The following is a 21,741-nucleotide window of genomic DNA, read 5'->3' on the forward strand; positions in this document are numbered from 1 at the left end:
ATTATAACATAGAGGTTAAAGTACCAAGAGCTTATTTCTTAGCAATGAAAAATAGTTTGCACACTATCCATATCCCTGATCAAGTGTATAAGCTGGCTAGAAACTATGGGAATAGGTTCATTAGAGTTATCTGCTACAGAAACAATGAACAATATAATTATGAATATAACTAATAATTTCCCATCTACATCCACTTCTAGGTTGAATTCCAGATCCTCTAAACGGAGTTCGTTTGTTTGCTTCCAGTAATACAATTTTAATTCTCCCAGTGCCTGGGATAAATATACCTGTCTCCATTCTCTCCTCCCTCTGCTTGAACTAATAATGTAATTTGGTGTAGAACAATAGCTTGGATTATACTCATTTATAATGCCAGTAGATATTCTTGCCCAATCAGAGTGTGTGACAGCTGTTGTTGAATTTGAGTCATCTCACCCACAAGGAAATACTTGAGTTGAATACCCAGAGTTTCCGGTTAACCCTAAACTGCCAATGATAATATCAGCTGAAAACATGGACTCATCATCTGGTGCTATTAATTAAAAATAAAGCTTATCAATATTGTATTAAACTGAAATGCTAATAGCAATAATACCATTTCCTCTCTGTCTTCCTTTGCTATAATTTGATTCCCTCATTCTGATAAATCACTTTGGCTCTGTAGCTTGTTTAGCTGCAGGTATCTGTTTATTGCTGAGAAGAACAGAAGGGCAATTATATTAGCACTTTATTGTATCCCGCTAAAGCACTCTTAGGAAGACAGACTGCTATGAAGCTGCTCCAATAAAAACTTCTTCAAAGTTACACAGACTCTGGCCTCTCGCACTGGTACACTAGGAAGAGAAGATGGCAGATGCAGGTTGTTCCTCTTGTTCTCATTTTGCCCATCCAAGAGCCGCATTCAACTATACAGATCCCAGTGATGGTACAACTGCAAGTGCAGAGGGGGATTGAGAGTTTTGGCAAAGCAGCCTATTGCAAAAGACCTAAATCAAGTCCACAGCACTGAGTAGCTCCACCATTGCTAGAATGTAGGTAATATTTTTTTTCCAGAAGTGCTAGGCAAGGTGCCAGGGCATCATGACAGTGGTCAAGGCATCTTGCTCAGACTCTGTGTTGAAGGCAGCCCCCAGGTAACTGTAAATTGTGTAAATGCTGTAAATGGACACCTTGTTGGTTGTTCAACTTGGAGAGTTAAAGGCAGCTGCTAGCCACATTACTCCCTGTTGAGCCACTGGCTATTGAAACTGGTATGCCATAGCCAACCTAGCACATTGGGCCTAGGCTGGGAGGAGGGTCAGGAGAAGAGATGATCAAGGAAGCAAAGGCAATCTCTGAACCTGTCCCCATGGCTTGCACTTCTGGTTGCACCCCATGGCAACTACAGAAAGGATGCAATGCTATTCCCTCCTGAAGGAACAGCCAAGGCCACAGGCATGTGCAGTCCCTCCGGACTCTGCAACCATCCAATTTCCACCAGCCTTTTGTAGGCAGAATGGCCTGGGGAACCTCCGCTGAACCTCTACAGGTCTCAGTCTTGCATAGCTCTGAGGGAGAGAGAAAGGGTTTGCCACCCCCTTTAGAGACCAAAGAGACACAAAGCAATTGGGTTCTTACTGTGGGCACTCCAGGGAGAGGCTAATGAGAGCAAGCCTGTGACAAAGGCCAAGAAAAGAGAATAAATTATACCTCTGTCTGTCACACCCCAGCGTAATTAAAGAGTGCTTTAACTGCTGAATTACAAACTCAAATCCATACATTTGCATTGGAACAAAAGAGCTTGTATTCCAGATAAATGACATCAGAATGGTAATGAATTTCCAATAACTGATGTTCTTTGCCTGGCTATTAAATCTACTCTCCTTAAGCTCCTTACATTAATCACCTTGCACCTTGTGGCAGTAGCTGAAGTCTAATGCCGCTGCCGGATTGATTAGTTTGCTGTGATGTGTGTGTTAATCAGAGGCATGGCAGGCTGTTTGTCAGAAGTCAGCCACTATTAAACACAGAGGCACATCCTCAGATGAGGTCACACATAGTCTTGCCCCCCCCACAAATTACCCCTAAACTTTGAATTACTCTTTAAAAGAGGGAGTGGTGGGGGGGATCTGGCTCTAGTCAAAACAATGAGAGCCAATCAGCTGACTTCAAAGGAGTCAAGATTTTAACCTGAATATCTGAGCATCATCTCTTCCTCCATTTCAGACTTATCATAAAATAGGTGCTGGAGTTTTACAAGATCTAGTTAGCGATGGAGAAACTGAGGCAATGAAATGACCAAAGTCAGCCAATGAGCAGGAATAAAAATAAAACCTCTTGATAAACCTCCTTGTTTTCTGCCTTTCAGCATACCTTTGTGTTAGAAGATGCAACAAACTCAGGCCCAGCAACATCTATTACCAGAAAATGATTGCTCTATTAAATTATGTCATGAAATAAAATAGGGGCTTATTATGCCTTGACCTTACAGAACAATTGCCCAAAAAACCCCTCTTGATTCTCTCTTTGTTGGACCTCAATGTTACAAATGTGTTCAGATGTCATGAAATCATTATGGCAAGCTGGAAAGGACTGGGGAAAGCAAAATCGCCAGCTATCCAGTATAGAAAGCAAGCGTGCAGAGAGCTCTGCACAATCATTGTCATGCTGAGTGGGGCTATTTATTGCAATATTGAACCCTCAGATTCAGACAATAAACCCTCAAATTCTCTGTCATAAAAGGAATGTGTCCATTAATGCTGTTTTTCCCCCCAAAACCAAGTGCCCCCCTGCCCTCAGCTGCCTTATTCGTATGTGTGCAGGAGTCCCTGTGCTCACATATACCGCTCCAGCCTCCACACCGCCTTAAAAATCTATTCAGATGTTTCTAATCGTTATTTTTTGTAACTTTTTGGAAAATGCAGCCTTGAAATATGAGGATCTGAGTTTATTTTTAAGGCATGTGTTGCATTGTGGAAAGAATAATGGCTTTCCAATCAGCTGCGTGAGGCTCAATTCCTAGCCAATCAAGCTGCAATTTTTTGCCTGGGTAAAATCTATAAACCCCCATTGTCCTCTCTAAAACTCACCTCCATCCTGATGCCCCCAAAATCTTCTACAAAGGCCTAGCAGCTGGAGTGCTAAGACTGTTGCTTATTATACTAATCATTATTCCCTCAGTGTTACATGGTGCCCTCTCCACTGCTTGTTGTATCCATTGTTGGCTCCCACAGCACTCTTACATGGTGACGGGGAGCAGACATTTCTTCTTGTCATGTATGATGCTACACAGGGTTCCCAATTCCCTCTGGGACTTTTAAGAAAATCATAAATAGCTGTAATCATCATCACTGGGATTCTGCTGTGTCCTGTTGGTTATGACCAGGATTTGCTGCTAGAAGAACTGCACAGGTACGAAACATGGCAAAACGGAAAAAAGCAGCATCCCAAAATCTCCAGTCCTCTGTGGACAATGAAGGTGTCCAGAGCTGGTCTGGCTGAAACACCATATCATGGGAAATAAAGGCAATTTGAAGTTGCTCAAGTTCAGATTGAAGACATTAAAAAAAATTGTGTCTAATGATAGTTTAGGGGAAGAGAAAATGGGAGATCAGTTGACCAATACCATTTTGACACTGTGCAAGCCTTGTGTTCTGATTTGGCTTCTTTAATGTGATAGAAGTATACATTTTTATATTTTGTTTCTTAAAATTTCACTAAATTCAGCATGTTCCTTTGGATTTCTGCTTCTTCGTGTTGTTGTTATAAGACAACACCATTTCCCAACAGAACATTTTCTATCACTTCTTCCTCCTAGATTTTAAACCGTGTCATTTAAACATGGTCAAATGTGTTGTTTGGTGGTGAAAAAAATACAATCCTCCTTAATGTATAGCTTCTACATCGGTACCACTGATGGAACTGTACTTCTCTTAAATTATACTTTCTAGCTCACCTAGTATAGCTGAGGCCCTGTAAAATAATCAGCTCCACTATCACTATTATTATCATTACCAGTGTATGTGCCAATGCGGGTTGATTTACATGGGCACAAACATTTCCAAAGTACACGGGGAAAATGGTACCTTCTTGTTCACATATATAAGCACATTTTTCACATCAATTTTCAGGCACCACTAGTTTGGCTTCACGGCTAAGGCAAAACCTTTCCTCCAGCAACATTTTAAAAAGCACTTTATTTTTCAAATGTGCCAGACAGATAATGTAAAAAATGTTTTACCCACAGAGCAGCAGAAAGGGTACTTGCTAATAACAGTACTTAAAATGGAGAGGCTACTTTTGAGTTTTTGTTGCTCTCCACAAACATTAATTCACAAAATCACAGCTTTTGAGGCCAGAACAGAAGGGATTCTCAGCACTGAGAGTGCAGAAAGTTTTCCATCTGTACAAGTCCACTTGCTGAACACCCTTACACAAATCTTTCATGGCTTAGCTAGTTTAGCCATCAATGCCAGCGAGCTTCAACCTTCGCTGCGGTTGCAAACGAGAAATGAGAGTGTTTATGCAAAGTGCACCATGCTAAATCAACCAACCCCAAATGCTACCAGAACACTTAAATACATCTTCCTACCACGGAGCCATTTTTAACTTCCCATTCCAAGTCATTTCAGTGCTAAAATTGTTCCACAACTCAAAAAGAGTTTTTGTTAATGGGAAATATTTTCCTGGGCTTTTATGGTCTCTTATCTAATATGGGTATATCTCTAACATTTGAGGTACAAAAACAGAGTGTTGGAATGGAAACTATTATCCTACCTTCACAATCATCAAGTTTTACTCTTTTTAGAATAATACCTAAAAAGAGCATCGTCATCTCCATCCATCAAGCAACGTGATTCGACATCAGTTCTGGGTAAGGTAGACTATCCTGCTGTGTGAACTGGAGATTTTATAACAACAGAAACAAGGCTGGGAGAAAAAAAATGAGGCAGTGAATGAGTTAAATTTAAAAAAAGAGGGTGGTGGTAGTAGCATGAGGGTTACAGCAGAATCAACCAACTGGGCAAGATCAAGTTCTTTTTTTCTCGTGGTCTTTGTGCTTCAATTCTAATAAATATTAAAACTCCACATTAAAAAAAAAGTGTTAATTACTCGGGTGTACAACTTGCGCTATAAAATTTCAAACACTCCTAAAACCATTAAATTGTGCTTTTGAAGAAATGCTTAGCGTGAGATGAAGAGCATTTAATGGGCTGTCATATTTTCACATCTGATCCAAGTACAGACATAATGAGTTTGAATACATAAATGGTGAATGGCTTTCGGAATAAAACATTATCTCCACAATTAGGGACTGCATCAGTCTGAATGGCCCAAACACAGCAAAGTAGTCACTGAACCCAGTGAACCAGGCCTTCACAGCTGCAGGTGGAGGAATATTGGTACCAGGTGATTTACACTCCATTTGGCCCACTATTGTATGTAGTTTAAGCAATGCACCTCTCATCATCTATTTGCTAAAAAAGTTTTGACCAGCTCCAGAGCTAAACGAATATCCTCAAACCCAAAAAAGCAGTAAGCAAATTATTGGATGGAAAGCTGTTGCTGATCACTCACAAAACATTTGGTATATTTGGGGAACATTACACAAAAGGATCTCAACCCCTTTAATGAAGTCACTATTTAGTCCCAAACCCAAATCAACGTTTGCAGAGATACATCCCTGCTATTCGTTCAGCTCTATTTAATAAGACATTCGATTCCACCGTGGTCTAGTCGCTGTGGGAAAGGACAGAGCAGAGCAAAGGCATCAATGTTTAGAGCTAGGTTTGGTGATAAGAAAACAGCACACGGGTACTCAGCCTCACAAATATCCCAGGGTAGGCATTATTAAGTCTTCCCAAGGAGTAGTAGCGTACTATATGCCTCTATCATCTGGAGATTACTCCATCACGTCTGACCTCATGCTGGCTCAGCTGCTCTGGGCAACAATGGTGGTTGCACACACATTTGACTCTTCACTGTCCTTCCTCATCCAACCGTTCAGGGAGACACTACGCCAACAACGGCTGTGTAAAAATGTTCAGTTCTATCCGTGGAAAATGCCCATTGCTAGCAATGATTCCAGGAGAAGGGTAGTACAGACATTCAGTCTGCAACCGCCCCCTCTATCCTGCTCCTTGTGCCTTCCTGAGACCAGGGTGATCCCAGTCTGAAGAAAGGGTGGGCTGCTCCAGTCCTCCTGTTCTCAGAAGGATTGGAGCAGAGGGACAAAGCCCCTCTTTGCTTCTGGCACTGGGCACTCTAGAGTGAGACGCAGGCAGGAAGCACCCGGGGGCTGTTTCTCCCCTCCCACTTCCACTATCTCTCTGGGAGGAGCAGGAACAATTGCTCCCCGTGCCTTCTTCAGAGTGCGGGATGCCTCTGGAAAGCAGAGGAGCCTTTCCCTGGCTCTACTCCTCCTGGTCCTCAGGATGAGTTAAGTCAGGGAAAGCATGCAGACATTCAGTCTCCCAGAACAAACTCTCCCAGGAGTAACTTAGAATCATAGAAAATTAGGGTTGGAAGAGACCTCAGGAGGTCACATCTGGTCCCACCCCCTGATCAAAGCAGGACCAGCCCCAACTACATCATCTCAGCCAGGGCTTTGTCTAGCCAGATCTTAAAAACCTCCAAGGATGGAGAGTCCACAACCTCTCTGGGTCACCTGTTCTAGTGTGTTACCACCCTCCTAGTGAGAAAGTTCTTCCTAATATCCAACCTAAACCTCCCTTCCTGCAACGTGAGACCGTTGCTCCTTGTTCTGTTATCTGCCACAATTGAAAGCAGCCCAGCTCCATCCTCTTTTGAACCACCCTTCAGGTAGCTGAAGGCTGCTATTTAATCCCCTCTCAGTTTCCTCTTCTCTATACAGATGAATGCTGGGCATTTTTTTGTCCCCTGAACCTCTTTGTGCTATCAAGCTCTTAACGTTTTATAAACAAAACCCATCTGATTCCTATTTCCCAAAACTGCTTTATGGTAAGATTGGAAAGTCTGCAGATGTCCGGAGAGACACATATTTCAGGCTCTGACCTATGGAGAAAACAGCACTCAGCTCTTTTTGAGTAGTCCGAAGCACTCCATAATTCAATTAAGCACCTTATAAAAGACAGACTCTCATAAATACAGACTTTCTCTAGAGGTTTTGGTTCTCTCCCTGTGCCTAAGGGTAAACTCCACTGATGTCCATGGGATTTGTGCGTGCAACAGGGGCACAGAATAAACCACTACATATTTAACAGCAGGTTACAGGTGTTCTGCGTTCACATTGACTGCAGGGGAAAATACGATCAAATAAAGTTATTGCAAATGTACACAAAATGAATTAAATCCAAAACTTGCTTCACATGTTATGTTGCTTTTCTATACAGTTCATCAGCTGTAACTTTAACTACAGCTGTTTTTTATATGTCCCTCATGGCTAATTCAGCTTTAATCTGTGATTAGCCCATAACAGAGAGTGGAAAATGGAAAGAATTTCACGCAGGGTCCTGAAGCAATGTCTCCCAAAGCCAATGGGAATCTTTATGTGAGCTTTAATAGAAGTGGGAATGAAAAAGATCCCTCCTTTACTTTATCTCAAAAGTGACTGGCAAGCCTATATACAGGGGTGGAGATAGTCAAAGGTGCCCAGAGGACTTAACCAATCAAGCTCCCAAGGGTAATGTAGCTACATCCCCTCTCTACAAATTACAAGAACACAAATCACCATTGGCAATGTGTAGGGGGTGCACCCCCCTCCTCGCCACTGACACCACCACAGCTGCCTGCGAGAGCTCCCCGCTCACCACCGCCATGCCCCCACTGCTGCCCCCTCGCCCCCACTGCCTGGGGGCAGTCGCCGTGCCCCCCAGCCTCTCGGAGCATGCATCGTTCATGAAAATCACCTTGTAAAAATGCCAGTTTGATTGTCTTTTAGGTGGCTACTTTCAAATCCTCCATTGCTCTGTGGCAAAAGCTACAGCCATCGAGGCACTGAAAGCCTAGACTCTGTCTGGCCTTTGGACTGCATCTCAGTGGTGTAAAGGGGGGGTGGTAGGTCTTGGGCAGGCTCCACTCCTCCATACTCTTCCTAGGTATATGCATGGAAAGTCTTGGTGCGATGGTTGCAGGACTCTGTACAAATGGATTCATCAGACCCCTGACTAGACCTCTTAGGTGCACACCATGATCCAGAAGAATGATGCTTGCCTGCTGCTTTTAAATCCTAGCCTGGGATGGAGTTTGGCAGGGAAACCTGCAGCCACTGCACTAATGCTGCAGGAGAGGCTCCAGCATCTAACAGTGAGACCCCCCCCACAGACACAGAGACAATGAAAAGTGGCATTTGGTAGGAAAATCCTCCTCCCCAAGCCCAGTGTCAGGGGAGAGCAAACTGTGCAAATCCACAGGATCCTAGTCCGGTCCCTGGTTCCTATTGTGTTAGCAGCTCTGAAAGTGGTTAGCACCTGTCCGTTCCAAGGCTACGATCAGTATGGCTTTCTAGTAACAACTAGGGCACCTGCCACTAATCATTTGTAGGGACCCCAAAAAGGGACACCCTGCCCCTACTACCCCAAAGGGAGCATATTGGGCTTCTTTAGCCCAGAGCCTCTCTTTAACTACATCCCCTGCCATGCAGCTCAGAGTCAGCAGCCCCCATCACTTCCCTGGACTGCCTGCAACCTGCCATGCTCATATGCATTCCCATGGAGAGAAAGCTCCTGGATTCTCTCTCTAACAGGCAAGGAGCGGTACTGTGCCCTTGTGTGACCTCTAACACTTCTGCACCTAAGTGTAAGAAAGCTATGACAGGTCTGAGACGTTTTGGCCATATTGTTATGTTTTTTGCAGCTCCTAGAGGCCTTTGATTTCAGTGGGAGTAAGCTGCCTATGCTCCTCTAACAATCTTGGCCTTTGTGCCTTCCATAGCAATGCCGATGCTAGGAGATTTCACGCTGAGGATCTTCAGGACAAACCTTATGAAGTGTAAATTCATACTGTGCTCCAGCAGGCATCCAAGTGGGTGACACTGATATCATGTCCTGTGCAGCAATAGCGCAAGAAACAACAATTTCTCTATTAATCAAAATGCCCTCAGATCAGACTCTCAAATGCCACGCTGTTACCATTATTAGTTCAGTACTACCTTTTCCCAGCAATAACCCTACACTTCTGCTTGATTCAGTTTCTGTTCTGGTTGTTTTTCTCCTTAAATGCCTATCTTGTTTTTATAACTGCTGCCTTCTGATTGAGTATTTCCCAGGAAGTAATTCTCCCTTACAATTTTCAGATTATATTGTTGCTGTTTCTTATCCTGATGTTCTTTTAAGACATGATCTACATTTTCAAAATCATGCCTGTGAAAATAAATAGCAGCAGTTTTCCCTCCTAGCCTCCTGTTTCCCAGTCATTACTGTCTGTACCTCTTTTCTTACCATCATTTTCAAGAGACAACAATAGCCTAATTCTATTTTATCAGTGTGTATCATGCATTTTTCACATCAAATTATTCCCAGACGTGTGTCTACAGAGCTCAGCTCATGCAATCACAATTACACTTTTGTCTCCAGCTTCCAAATACAATTAAAAGCACTTGCTCCCCAAATTCTGTCTTGCTTAAATTAAAAAAAACTATTAGTTATTTTTTGGAACAGTAGGCCCTACTACATTTACTTCTGCCAGTTTACGGTAGCTACTATCATTTCCACAGAATCAAGCACCAAGTCCAAAAGTTCAGTATTGAAAACGCCCACTCAGCCTGTCCCTAAAGCCCATAGGTACCTTCGTGTCTTACTTTAAAGTCCCTTCTGGACAGTTGCACCTCTGAACATGTTAAAAAATATCCTAGTCCTGACAGGTCTGAGCAGCTCAGTGCTTAACACAAGATAAACTGAATTGAGTTGAATGACTAATTTTCCCCAGGCACTACATAAGGAGATTTCTTTCTTAACTTGAAATTCTGCTTAACTTCTAAACCCTGAGGTCTTTTATTGGGAGTAGCCCTGGCTGAGATCCCCAGGGCCACATGGGAAGTTTGTGACAGAACAGGGGACTGAACTCAATGTCTCCCAGATGCTAACAGACATCTTCTTTGCAGCGTCTGAAAGGGTACCATGGACTTGCTGGGCATCGCAATGGTACTCTCCCTTCCTCCAAAGCAGAGCTGAGGTGCACAGCTAGGGCAGCATCATTACAGAGAACATTTCTCAATGCTCCCTCAGCTCCATCTATGCTGTGGATAAACAGAGAAGCTCATTTCCCCTGGGTCTTAACATGGGACCTTTCCCAAGCACTAGATTTAATGGTAAAATATTTTCTGTCTCATCTGTTTCTAACGCATCTTCTGTGAGCTGTATTTCTCTTGCTGCCACCAGGTTTCTATTAGCACTGTAACATATTGCCAAGCAATCACTGAGGCTGCATTAAAATGCTGTGATTTTTTGATTGTTTTTATTTTTTTTGAAAACTCGTATTCATGATCATAGGGAAATGCCAGGTCCATAGTCAGAGTCTGGCCTTTGGAAAGAGATGGGCAAATAATCTGGCACAGGCTAGATACTCATATGCTATCTTCATCTTCAGGAACACCCCACAAGTGCTTCTAGGTCACCAGGGGCATGGTCGAAACCCACAGGGAGGGAGACTCGGCCAGAAGACTGAGATAATGATCTCTCACTTTTCAATAAAGAAGCCTCACAGCTCGTGTGGCTGCTCTAGACACAGCCCAGTGTTTCCAGGCACAACAACTGGGAGACATCTGGCATGATCTCAGGAGGCAATGGGCAAAAGGCCACTTTTGTGCTACCCCAACCTTGATCTCATTAGATGCTGAGCTAATCCAATCAGAATCAGATGGAGCAGCCTGGCAACTGCTCTAAATTTATATCAAATACTAAAGGTCTCCAGGAGCCACCAGAGATTGTCCCAACCATCCTCCCTCCCCCCTAGTCACCAGCTGTGCTATCAATTAGGGTGAGTAGAAGAGTTGCGATGCCTACATCTCACTGATCTTGCTGTGGCCTACCCCAGCTCCAGATACACCAGCTTAAAAGCCACTTTGCACTGGCAGTAACATGGTCCTGTCAGACTGTCAACCCAGGCCCTCATATATGTCATATAAATCTGGTCATAGAGGGAGCTTGCAATGGCACGTCCATTAACAGATTTTCATCGAACATCTTACATGAAGTTACCAGTACCCAGCAGATTAGGGGGAAAATAGCAAGAAGACAAGCCTTGTTAAAGCAGTGATTCTCTACCAGATGCCATGGCATCCTGGAGTGCTGTGAGACTCTTTTAAAGGGTTCTGCGCATTATTAGTATTGTTAGGTGTGCAAGCACCTACGCACGATTCACAGATATACCCAGAGGAAATACATATAGGACTCCACAGTGTCAGGAGCCTTCCTGACTTGTGCTTTCCAAGACCTTTTCAACAGAAGCATTGCTCTATTATTTTCTGGCGTTTAAAAAATGCATGATACCTAAGAGCTGGCATTTTCCAAGGGGTGTCTTGAGTGTAACAAGAGCTAAGAGTCTAAAAAGGTTGAGAACAACTGTGCGGGAGCATTAGGTTAAACCATGAGGGTGGTCTTACTGTATCATCGCATGTGCAATTTGCCATGTCCTTTTGCTAGAGGCCCAATGGGGGCTTTCATTATGAATGGGCATGTTAGAGGAAAGATCTTCTGCTGATGGAAAATGAGTGTAGCCCCACTGAAATGACAGCTGTTTTACACCAGCTGAGGATCTTGTCCTGGGCTTCAAATTACTTGATTGCCTTTGCAAATACTGGTATTACTGACACATCAGCCGTCCAGATCTAGCTATTTGTACAGGCAATTATTGACCAGGTACAATGCCAGAGGGTGAGTCTATGTCCTCCCCTTACAATTTAGAGAAGGATTGATTAATGTGGACAGCAACAGGTAGAGCAACAATGGCAACGAGGGGACCAGCAGGGAAAGGGAAAACAAAGGTTGGTGTAGAGGAACAGACAATGCTGATAGGATTAATAAGCAAGGATCATCCACCGTATACCTTCCCATATGGAGCGCACGGTGGTGGCTTTGATCATTTCTGCAGTAACATTTGAAGCAGCCTGAATAAAGATCTTATTACACTGCTTCTGATTGGCAAGATCTTTACATCTCCTCCTTTGCAATTCTGTATGTAATTTGCTTTGACTGCTGAATGGAGCCTTGCTCTTTGTCACAAGGACATGCCGTGATCCTGAAGCATGTATTTAAGGTGACAGCAATGGCCTTGCAGAGACCTGTACATTGTAGACCTTAACAGAAGGAAAGAGGGTAATCCCAGAGAATAAAGAGTGAGCAGAGCTAACGGGCTGCATTTCACTCACCATTTTCGAACATTCATAATATAGCTTTCAATTTAGCCTGACATTTCTGTTATACATGTCAAGGGCGTTGCCCCATCCAGTCACCTGCTAAAAATGCAATCACCTAACAAGATCAATAAGCACACAGCCCTTTTTTAATAATAATACTGCCTCTGCTCTGTGACATCCCAATCTAAGAAATGAGTCACCGGATTGTGTGCAGATGATGCCTGTGAAGATATTTGCATATTGTATCACAGGAAGGTTACACCTCTAAGGAGGCTGCATCCTATGGGCCATGTTCTGTTTGCAGTTAAAGAAGCGTAAATACTGTTGACCTATCTAGATTGTGGCACAAGTCTGGTTTATTGTATCCCTGCTACAAGTGACTGAAATTGCAGGAGCAACATGAGTAGGAGGAAGAGAATACAGAATATAAATACAGATAGATTGTTTTCTCCTTTTATGCTTAAAAGAGAGATTTTTCCACCTAAATGGGGAATATTCATAAAGTATTTCTCAACTTGAATAAAAGTACTGGAATGCAAAGCAGAGAAGGTAGCCCATCAGTTTAGGGCTGTGCATTCTTTCATATCTGACTGCTGTGGAATATAATATAGAGCTATGAAAACTTAAATAAGGTTTAAATATAGTCTGGATGGGATCAGATTCAAAATTTAAGCGTATCTAAATTTTGAGCTGGGATCTCAGTTTATAATTTTACTCTCTGGGCTGTAAGTAAAGATAGTTGGGAAATATATTTCTTGTTTTGTGACTTCTTGCCTGTGAGATTCCAATATTTTCCTGTACTTTCTCAAGCCTTGTTAGCATTTTTAATAGAGGGAAGGGAAAGAAAAGAGAGACCCATCCGCCCACCCCAGAATAACTGGTAGTTCATGGGCGGGGGCATTACACTGAGATGGCAGTTCAACTCCCTGCTTCAATGAGAGAATGAGAAAGACACGAGCCACTAATTAGCCACCTGAGTATGACTATGGAAGAGCATAGACTTGAACATAGGTCTCGACATCCAGGTAACTCCCATAAGCATTGTGCTACAGTCAGTTCTCACCCCCAAAATAGCCCAGAGATGTGAGAGACAAAAGCTCAAACCCCTGGACTGGATCTAGCAGAGCAAAGTCTTGAAGGGATGGATCTCCGACATCCCTGGTAAGTGTCCCGCCACCGGACTGTCATCTCTGTTACAGTGGATTCCCACCCCTCTGCCCCATCTAGTCCATACTGGAGCAGGGGACTTCTGTCTGCTGGACAAAAACTTTATTGAAAATGACCCATTCCCCCCAAAAATGTTTAATTTGGGGACAACAAATCAGTGGGAAAAGAAATCATAGGAAAAAAACCCCAACTAGCTGTAGTTGTAAGCCAGCATTTTTAATTTCTTATGAAGATGTCTCATTCCTGATGTTTTTAGGGCTTCTTTTTGCAGTGTTTTATAAGCTGCAGTTGCACGTTGCTACATAATTTATGACCCCTCTCACAATTTGTTTAGGGTGCTCATTTATGACTTGTTACCTACCAAGAGGCTTCAACAACATTTTAAAAGTAAGACAAAGATCAAATGTTTTGCTTGGAGGGCGGCTCTCGTGTTAAAGAGTGACTTGATGAAAGAGGCATTGTGAAGTCCCATCACTACGTAAGCAAGGGGCTAGCAAAAAATTGCCCCACTCCTGCTCTAGAGCCGGCTATGGCTTTTCCCACCACTTGATACAGATCAGAGCAGCCTTGGAGATGCTCTTAGTTGTGCCTGGTTGCAGTGCCCCATAAGAACCACTGTGCCAGTAAAGACTGCCAAGAACACAACTACTTCTGCTATACACACGTCCACTCCACCGTGCCCTCCATATGGGAAGCTGCAAGAGGAGGGCAATACAGAGTTGGCAAAGCTAGTAGTACATTATCTAAAGAAGCCCCTACTTTAAATATACAATCTGGTGTAAGATCTGCTGCTCTTACATTTTCCTTTACATCAGGAGTCACAAAACAATGAAGTGTTACCGCTCCTACTTCACAACTTATCCCCCAGTTTACCATGAGGTCAGAATCAGATGGGGGGTAGGTGCCCTGAGTTGCCCTGAAGTATAAAATAACTAACTTGTGGAAGGCAAGAGTGCACTTTTGTCTGGAAAACACTATATTTTACCCTTGAGTTACTAGTATGCAAATCATGCATAAATTGCCAATGAATCTCAATGACTCAAACTCTTGCTCCTTTTTTTTTTGTTGCAAACTTTCAAAAAATCTACTTTTGTCATGACTTTTCCCCTTATTCAGGCTAGTTGCCAAGTAATTAAATGGGACCGTGTTATGACTGTGCTAAAGGCAGATGAGAGAATTTTTTTGTACAAACGGCAAGTTGAGTATTTTCCCTTCCGTATATCTTGGGTTTTGCCTTTTATTGAAAAGTTTCATTTTAGAACCAGACTGCTGCAGCCTCATTCGATTCTAGCATTAATAGGGGAGCTTTCTGTGCAAGACATTGTAAGACATCAGAAGCTTAAAAGGAAAGACCTGGGGAAAAAAAACGCACTTCTATGGCACATAATCCTACCCCACACTTTTCAGACCTTTTCTTTTCAAACCAAATCTGATCCTTTTTCAGACCTTATTCACAAAGACAGATCCTCACATTCCACGCTATCTGAGAAATGCATCCTGCCTCCATGCCTGTATTCTAATTAGGGGCCCAGATCCATCACTGCTGTGAATGAAGCTATACTGATTTACATCTAGTGAATATCTGGCCAAGTCTATGTATTACTGATTGACACTGAGTTTCTGTCTCTCAAACCTCCAAGACTCCTTTCTTGTACTTCATCCCAATACTTCAGAATCAAGATCATAGCAGACCGTCCGGGTCTTACCAAATTCACTTGTAGCCTCCAAGGCTAAGTGGCAAAAAATGAAAACCTTAACTTTCCCTCTCGCAAATATTTATGTATGTCTTCTCAGACAGGGGGCTGTGCTCCCACAGATCAACCATCAAGGGATATGCAGGCTTGCTTTTCAATGTAGATGTTCAGTGACTGTGATTTGATATGCTGTAGGTACATCTATGCATGAAATTAATGGAGCACAATGAACTCCAGCCCATATTGCGCCAGAGTTTACTGCTCCTGGGCTGTGTTTGCATGTGTGCCCAGGACTGCACCATGTTAAGGCAGGTTAGAGCAGCCCCAGCTGGCAGAGGACCTGGGGGATCAGCCTGCCAGCCCAGGGCTGCTCCGACCCAGCTCAACATGCTGCAGAGGGGCTAGCTGGGGCACAAGGGTGATCCCATGCAGGGATAGCCGGCAGGTAGCCCACACTGAAGCACCCTTATACCCTAGCCAGCCCGGTCAGCATCTACCCATGCATTGCTACGCATGAAAAACTCTGCAGCAGGATAGTACTTGAATTTACAAGTACTAACATGCTGCAAAGTTTATTAGTTTCCTGTGGCCTAATAGAGCTGCATGTGTAGCTGCATGTGTAATAGAGCTGCATGTGTAGACACTGAGCTCTTTAGTGAGGAACTAATTAGACAACTCCACAGGAAGCATCTCATGTAGATGCACCCTCTGAGGGTGCAACAAGTTGCAGTGAAACCCTTAAGGTAAATTTTGAAGCATGGTGATTTATGATAAGACTCATTCAGGGCAATCCCTTTATTGTCATTGAGAGTTGACAATCAGTTCTTGCCTAGGTGTGATGATATGCGCATTTCCCCATTAACTTATTTGGCCTTCCATAGGTAATGCGTCTTTTTCAAGCTTTTTTATGCTATCAGGAAGTTGTGTTTCTAAAATAAAAAATTTACGTTTCCAAACTTGTACACAAAGTTTAATTCTTCTAAAATATTTCACACTGCCCCCCCCCCCCCCCCCCCCCGCAAAAGCAATTCCTGTATTCTGCCTCTGACCTAACCGTATCACAGGATGAATGTCATTCTTGTATAACAGTGCTCTAAGCCTAAGTGAAAACAATTAAAAATGGGTATTTATGTATAATTAACTCATGTTACATGTTTCTTCATGCCTGCTACCATCATTAACACTGAAATCAGGTATTCCCACTAGAGGCAGCATTTCCATCTTGTGCCAGTGTGTTACTGGCATGCTGTGGATGCAGCCCTAACAAAACAGTCTGTAGGGCAATTCTGAAGTTTACACTGAGTGACTCACTCTCAGCAACCCAAACCAAAAGTTGAGTCCAAATTCCACTATTTTTCTTTTCAAGACTGAAAACACCATCTAAAATTAGCTGGATGCCCTTAGATTTTGCACATTGATCATTATTTTGTGAGTTTCTGGAGTGCATTTTAAATCACAAACTCTTCATGGGAATGCATCTCACAAAATGGAAGAAGAGTGAGGGTTGATTTACTCCCTTGTAAAAATTGCAAATAAACACTTAGTGCCTGACTGGGTGTTCCATCTTTTAGATTAAGATAATGAAATACTGTGTGAAAAATTGTATTTGCCTACATTAGTAATACATTACATTTCTTCAGACCTTGCATGTTCCTGAAGACACTGAAGGCTAACCTATAAAAGATTATGAATCATATTAAATAATGTCTCAGTAAGATTTTAACTGCATCTCTAGATTGCTAACACGTAAAGAAAAATGTTTCCTAGGGCCTTTGACAAAATTATGGGAATGGACCAACTATCACATGCAAATATAAGAGAGTAGAGAGAGCAGAGAGATTCTTTATCCCTGTCTTTCTACCTAACTACTTAAGGCCATCTACTAATGTCAGATATTTATAAGGCATCTGTCACCATAGCATTTCGTCTCCTTTTCCCTGTTAACGTCAGGAGTATTCGTTTCATATGGTAGATTTGACCTAGGCAAGAACCAGAGATGGCAGCTTCAGAAACAAGATGGGAAATGCAGAAATGTACTTGTAGTGGTGCAGAGAGCCAGTTATCAGGGCTGACAACCGTGCGATGGTAAAAGCTCTTGACACTCCTCACATGACCTTTTTCTCTGCTGAACAGAAACTGGAACATTAATGATCTCTAATGGTGATAACCATGGATCCAATATGACACCTCTTCCTTGCTGGCACATCCAGGCAGGCAGTCAATCGGACTGCTTGTGCTTGACTGATCCCAGGAGCAAGTGTTGCAAGGTTAGACTCCACGCCCTTTTTACATGACTGCTATTGGAACCAGATCCTGCAAAGCATTATTCCCGTGCGCAAAAGAGTTCACTAGATCTGGCCCTTAATATTTTTCCAATGAGATCACTCCCCTTTCTCCTATAATAATATTTCTAATTCATTTAGAAGGCAACTGCTTAAGAAGATATAGGATTCTTGTCACCTCCAAATCAGAGTATGTACGCTGAGAAATTCTGAAAAGGATACTTGAACACTTGACTAGTTTTTCAAATTAAAAAATAATGGGATGCCTGGCAGCCATCCTACCCCATTTACTGACAACCTGGGCTTTTATTGCACTTACGTTACTGATCAGAGATACAGCTGCACAATACTCATGTCTCACAACTTCTCATAAGCTGACGGCTGAGCTGCTGAAATTGGATTTCTATGACTAATATCTTTGGGGTTATGCTAATGACTTCAGAAATGTTGCAAACGGCATTGGACATTTACAAACTCAGCCTAAGATTAATCCTGAATAATTTGTGCAAGACAGTTGTCAAGTTTACTGTGAGGAGAAACACAGAAGCCTTAGTGGACCTTTCACAACTACTTCCTTCTGCTTTTATTATTAATCCTTCCTCTGAGCACTGCTTCTCTGCATGGAGTTATAGCATTTTAAGGTGCAGCTTGCCACATTTGAGGAGAGAAAGCATTTGATTGATTACCCACCTCGTTTTAATCAGACTGGTTAGAGAGGACTTAACACAAGAAACCAAACATGATGCCATCTCCTCTTGGGAACCACAGGTCCAAATAAGCTAACAGAGAAGAGGCAGGAGCCTTTACTTTTGAAAAAAGAGACCCTCCCCTTTTTGTCCCTACCGCCACGATGACGTCCTTTGTGCACCCTGCGAGTTCTAGTCCTTTGGAGTTTTGCTACTATATGTTAAAAGTGAGGGATGACATCAGTTTATCTTTCAGAGTGAGATGAGTATGAATTTTGGATCTGGAACCATACAAGCTGTACATAGTTATTATCCAAAGCATTTCAGTTGCATTCATTTCTGCATGCTCTAGTATTCAGCACTTTCAAAGCCTATCCCAGATAAACAGGTACAGATTGGCAATTTAGGAGTTGAAATAGGCTGCTGTAAAGAAAAAAAACACAAGGTTTGGAGAGCAAAAGCATTAAACATATACATGTGCTCTTAACTTCCCTCATCAGTTACCCCCAAATTTTAAGGTTATGGGATAGCATGACTTTTCCTCAGGGATTTAAAATGGAAGCTTTGCTCCCTCTTGTACATACAAAATGGTGGTCATGGATGGAGAGGAGGATAAGCCTTTTGGCTGTCCGGTTCTTCTTTCTAATATAGTAAATTGGGTACATCAGTCCTTGATTTAGAAAGCCTAGATTTCACAGTGAAAAAGAAGTTCTTAGTTTCTAATGAACTGTCATTTATAAAAATAGGGGGAAAAATCTGAGTCTGAGGGTTTTTTTTATAGTAGTAGAAAGACTGGAAGTGCCCCCCGCCTCCTTTCTAGGAAGCACATACCATTGATATTTTAGCTAAAAGCTCTAATTGAATCTAAATACTGCCTGAGGCCTCCCTTCCTCTGAGGTTGCAATGGAAGATGATGACTTATAATGAATCTTTCTTTTTTGAACCCTGAATTATTGACCAACACTCTTTCATATGTAAAACATAAAGAACCACATTCAGCCTCAGGAAGAGGTTTTATGTTAAGTTACCTTAAATTCTGTTTCAATGTTGGCTAGCCTTGCTAATTCATTGCTTAGCTCCAAAGCCGTTAGAACAGGGTCTTCACTGGAAAGAGACAAATAAGCGGCACTTGCTAATCCTTTGTAGGCATTCATTCTTGATCGAGAGTGACTAAAAGAATCTTTCCTCTGTTTTTCCACACATTCGTTGCACTTGCAGAAGTAATCATGGGGCCTTTCTATCCGTGCGCCCTTCAGGAGCAAAATGTGAACAATTTCATACTCCTGGCAATGGGCAGCGAGTATTATGGGGGTGATGTCATGGGAAAATCGAGTTCCGTCTTCATCGTAAGCATAAAAATCGTCATCGCGTAGTTCCTGTTCGAGAGGACTCAGTGTCAGGCGCTGCCCTTGTGCAAAGGCCGGGTGGTTTAATATTGCTTCCACAATGCGGACATATCCCTTACTGATGGCTAACAACAGCGCATCCCCAACGCGTGCCAGATTCTCCTTTTTCAGAAGGAGTTCAGTTACCTCCAAATGCTCGTTCCCCACTGCTAACTGCAGGGCATTTTGTCCCATATAATCAACGCAATTAAAGTTCAAAGTTTTGGATTCCTCCAGCATTTTCCGCACAACCGGGATATTGCCATATTCCGCAGAATCCAAAAAGCGCTCTTCCTCAGTGGTCAGGCTGGTGCCCTTCTCATTGAACATATAGGCTGGGCCCCGGATAGCCTGTCTCCGGCCCTTCTCCCGAAGGGTTGTGTGCCTTCGATTCATGTTTTCAGAACTGCTGTTTCTCAACCTGTGCAAAGACAGCAAGGAAGCTCCATTACTTTCTCAATGACTTTCTTTTAGATCTCCTATAATCTCATATAAGGTAGGAAGCGTTCTATTAATTTAAGCTCTTGCATTTATTCTGCCATAATACAGTTAGGACACATTCTGGATGATATAAATTGGCTTATTGAGCAATCGCCAAATACTTTCTTGACTTCTAACCTTGGGGATTTCATCTATGATACCCAACATGCAAGTCACTATGGGATTCTCCAATAGTAAAACAAGAACTAGCTGAAAAATACACAGCATCTGAATTCTACTTTCAATGAAATTTCACTTTGCAATGACTGCTGAATGATTTCCACTACTCCCAGCACAGTTGAACCATTTGGATTTCACATTGCAGCCCTTGTTTTAGTCATTACAGACCCAACCCAATGCAAATTGAAGTCAACACAAGTCTATCTATTCCAATTGGTTTTACATCAGGCTCTGAGTCAGCAGGATATTTAAGCTCGTACCTAATTTTAATCATTTAGGTATAGTTCCAATGGGGTTAAAGTGAGGCATGTGGTAATATCTACTGAATCGTGGCCTTGGCAACAGATGGAAATTGCCAGTGCAATGAGCTATAGCTTTGGTACGTTAAAACTTCAGAAAATTACAGTGGATCCTCTTGACAGGAACCACATTTTCAAGACAGTTTACTGCTATGTTCTGTCCCACCAGAGGAGAGACAGAAATCCTATGCACACCATAGACTATGCCACTGAAACTATTGATTTATGGACTATTGCGTGCCAAAGACCCCCTCTTTGTAGAATGCAATTATTGTTTAAATATCATTATTCTGCATGTGATAAGACTTCAAATGTTTCCAAATGTTTATGTCTTGATAACAGAAGCTCCAGAAAACTGCAATATTCCATTTTAGTGGAAGGTTGTTGCTCATTCAGGGGGAACTTCTTCACTTAGAAAGTATCCTGTTTCTTATAAAGCAGGTAAAAAGACAGAGAAAGAGAGAGAGCAATTCCCCCCCTGTCTTTCCATATCAAGTGGCAATAGAGTACTCCCATGTGCAGAAAAAGCTTTGCTATATATAGGCCAAGACTGAGCATATTGTCTGTTCTGCTAAATCCTACCTGATACAAAGAAACTAACAAACAGGCATCCATTCGGTTCCCTCTTTCATGTTATTTAGGGCGTCTCTTTTGTTTCCTGACCCAGAACAATTTAAGGAGTAAGTGCCTCATTTTCTTGCTCAAATTCTGTTGCCAGGTGTCTAAAGGTAGGTGCCTAAAATTAGACGCCTCTCCTAAAAACCTAGGTCATACCTTCTGATTTGGTGTTGTGTCACGCTCCAATTAGCAGCTTTTCTGAAAGCTAGAGGGAATATCAGGCAACAGAGATACATGCAACATTGAGCAGAGAGCAAAGGAGCAAGATGATCAAAAGTCAGATCCATACCCACCCAGATACCTCACAGCTTGTCATTGGGAAAACTACTCTGTTAGTCTAACACGGTGATGGGGCAGAGACATTCCTGTCTTTACCTCATTGCCTCTTTCTCTTACAGAGACTTGTCAAAAGGATCTCTCTCTCCTGAGTCTGAGTACTTATGCTCTACTGGTCTACGATTTCTTAACTCGTCCTAGGAGATTTGGACACCCAAGTTCCATTACTATGACTAGAATCAATGTGCTTATTAATGAAACCCAAAAAGGGCTGTGCATTTATCAGAGTTTGTACCCAATAAGCACCCTTCAAGTTGTATTATTTATATTGCAATAGCGCAGCAACCAAATCACAGCCCCA

At 42.5% G+C, this 21,741-nt stretch overlaps 1 protein-coding gene across 1 annotated transcript in view; it reads right to left on the minus strand.

Moving 5' to 3' along the window:
* TRPC7 (transient receptor potential cation channel subfamily C member 7) overlaps positions 1 to 21,484 on the minus strand; it is a 122,016-nt gene extending 100,532 nt beyond the window's left edge. Inside the window, exons 1-2 of the mRNA XM_059733423.1 lie at positions 21,480 to 21,484; positions 19,171 to 19,948 (exon numbers count right to left, since the gene is read on the minus strand). Of these exons, the coding sequence (XP_059589406.1) occupies positions 19,171 to 19,948; positions 21,480 to 21,484 (783 nt within the window). The remainder of the gene's footprint in view (positions 1 to 19,170; positions 19,949 to 21,479) is intronic.
* Between the last annotated feature and the right edge of the window lie 257 nt (positions 21,485 to 21,741).

The sequence above is a fragment of the Alligator mississippiensis genome, chromosome 9 (assembly GCF_030867095.1).
Source record: "Alligator mississippiensis isolate rAllMis1 chromosome 9, rAllMis1, whole genome shotgun sequence".
NCBI classification, from domain to species: Eukaryota; Metazoa; Chordata; order Crocodylia; family Alligatoridae; genus Alligator; species Alligator mississippiensis.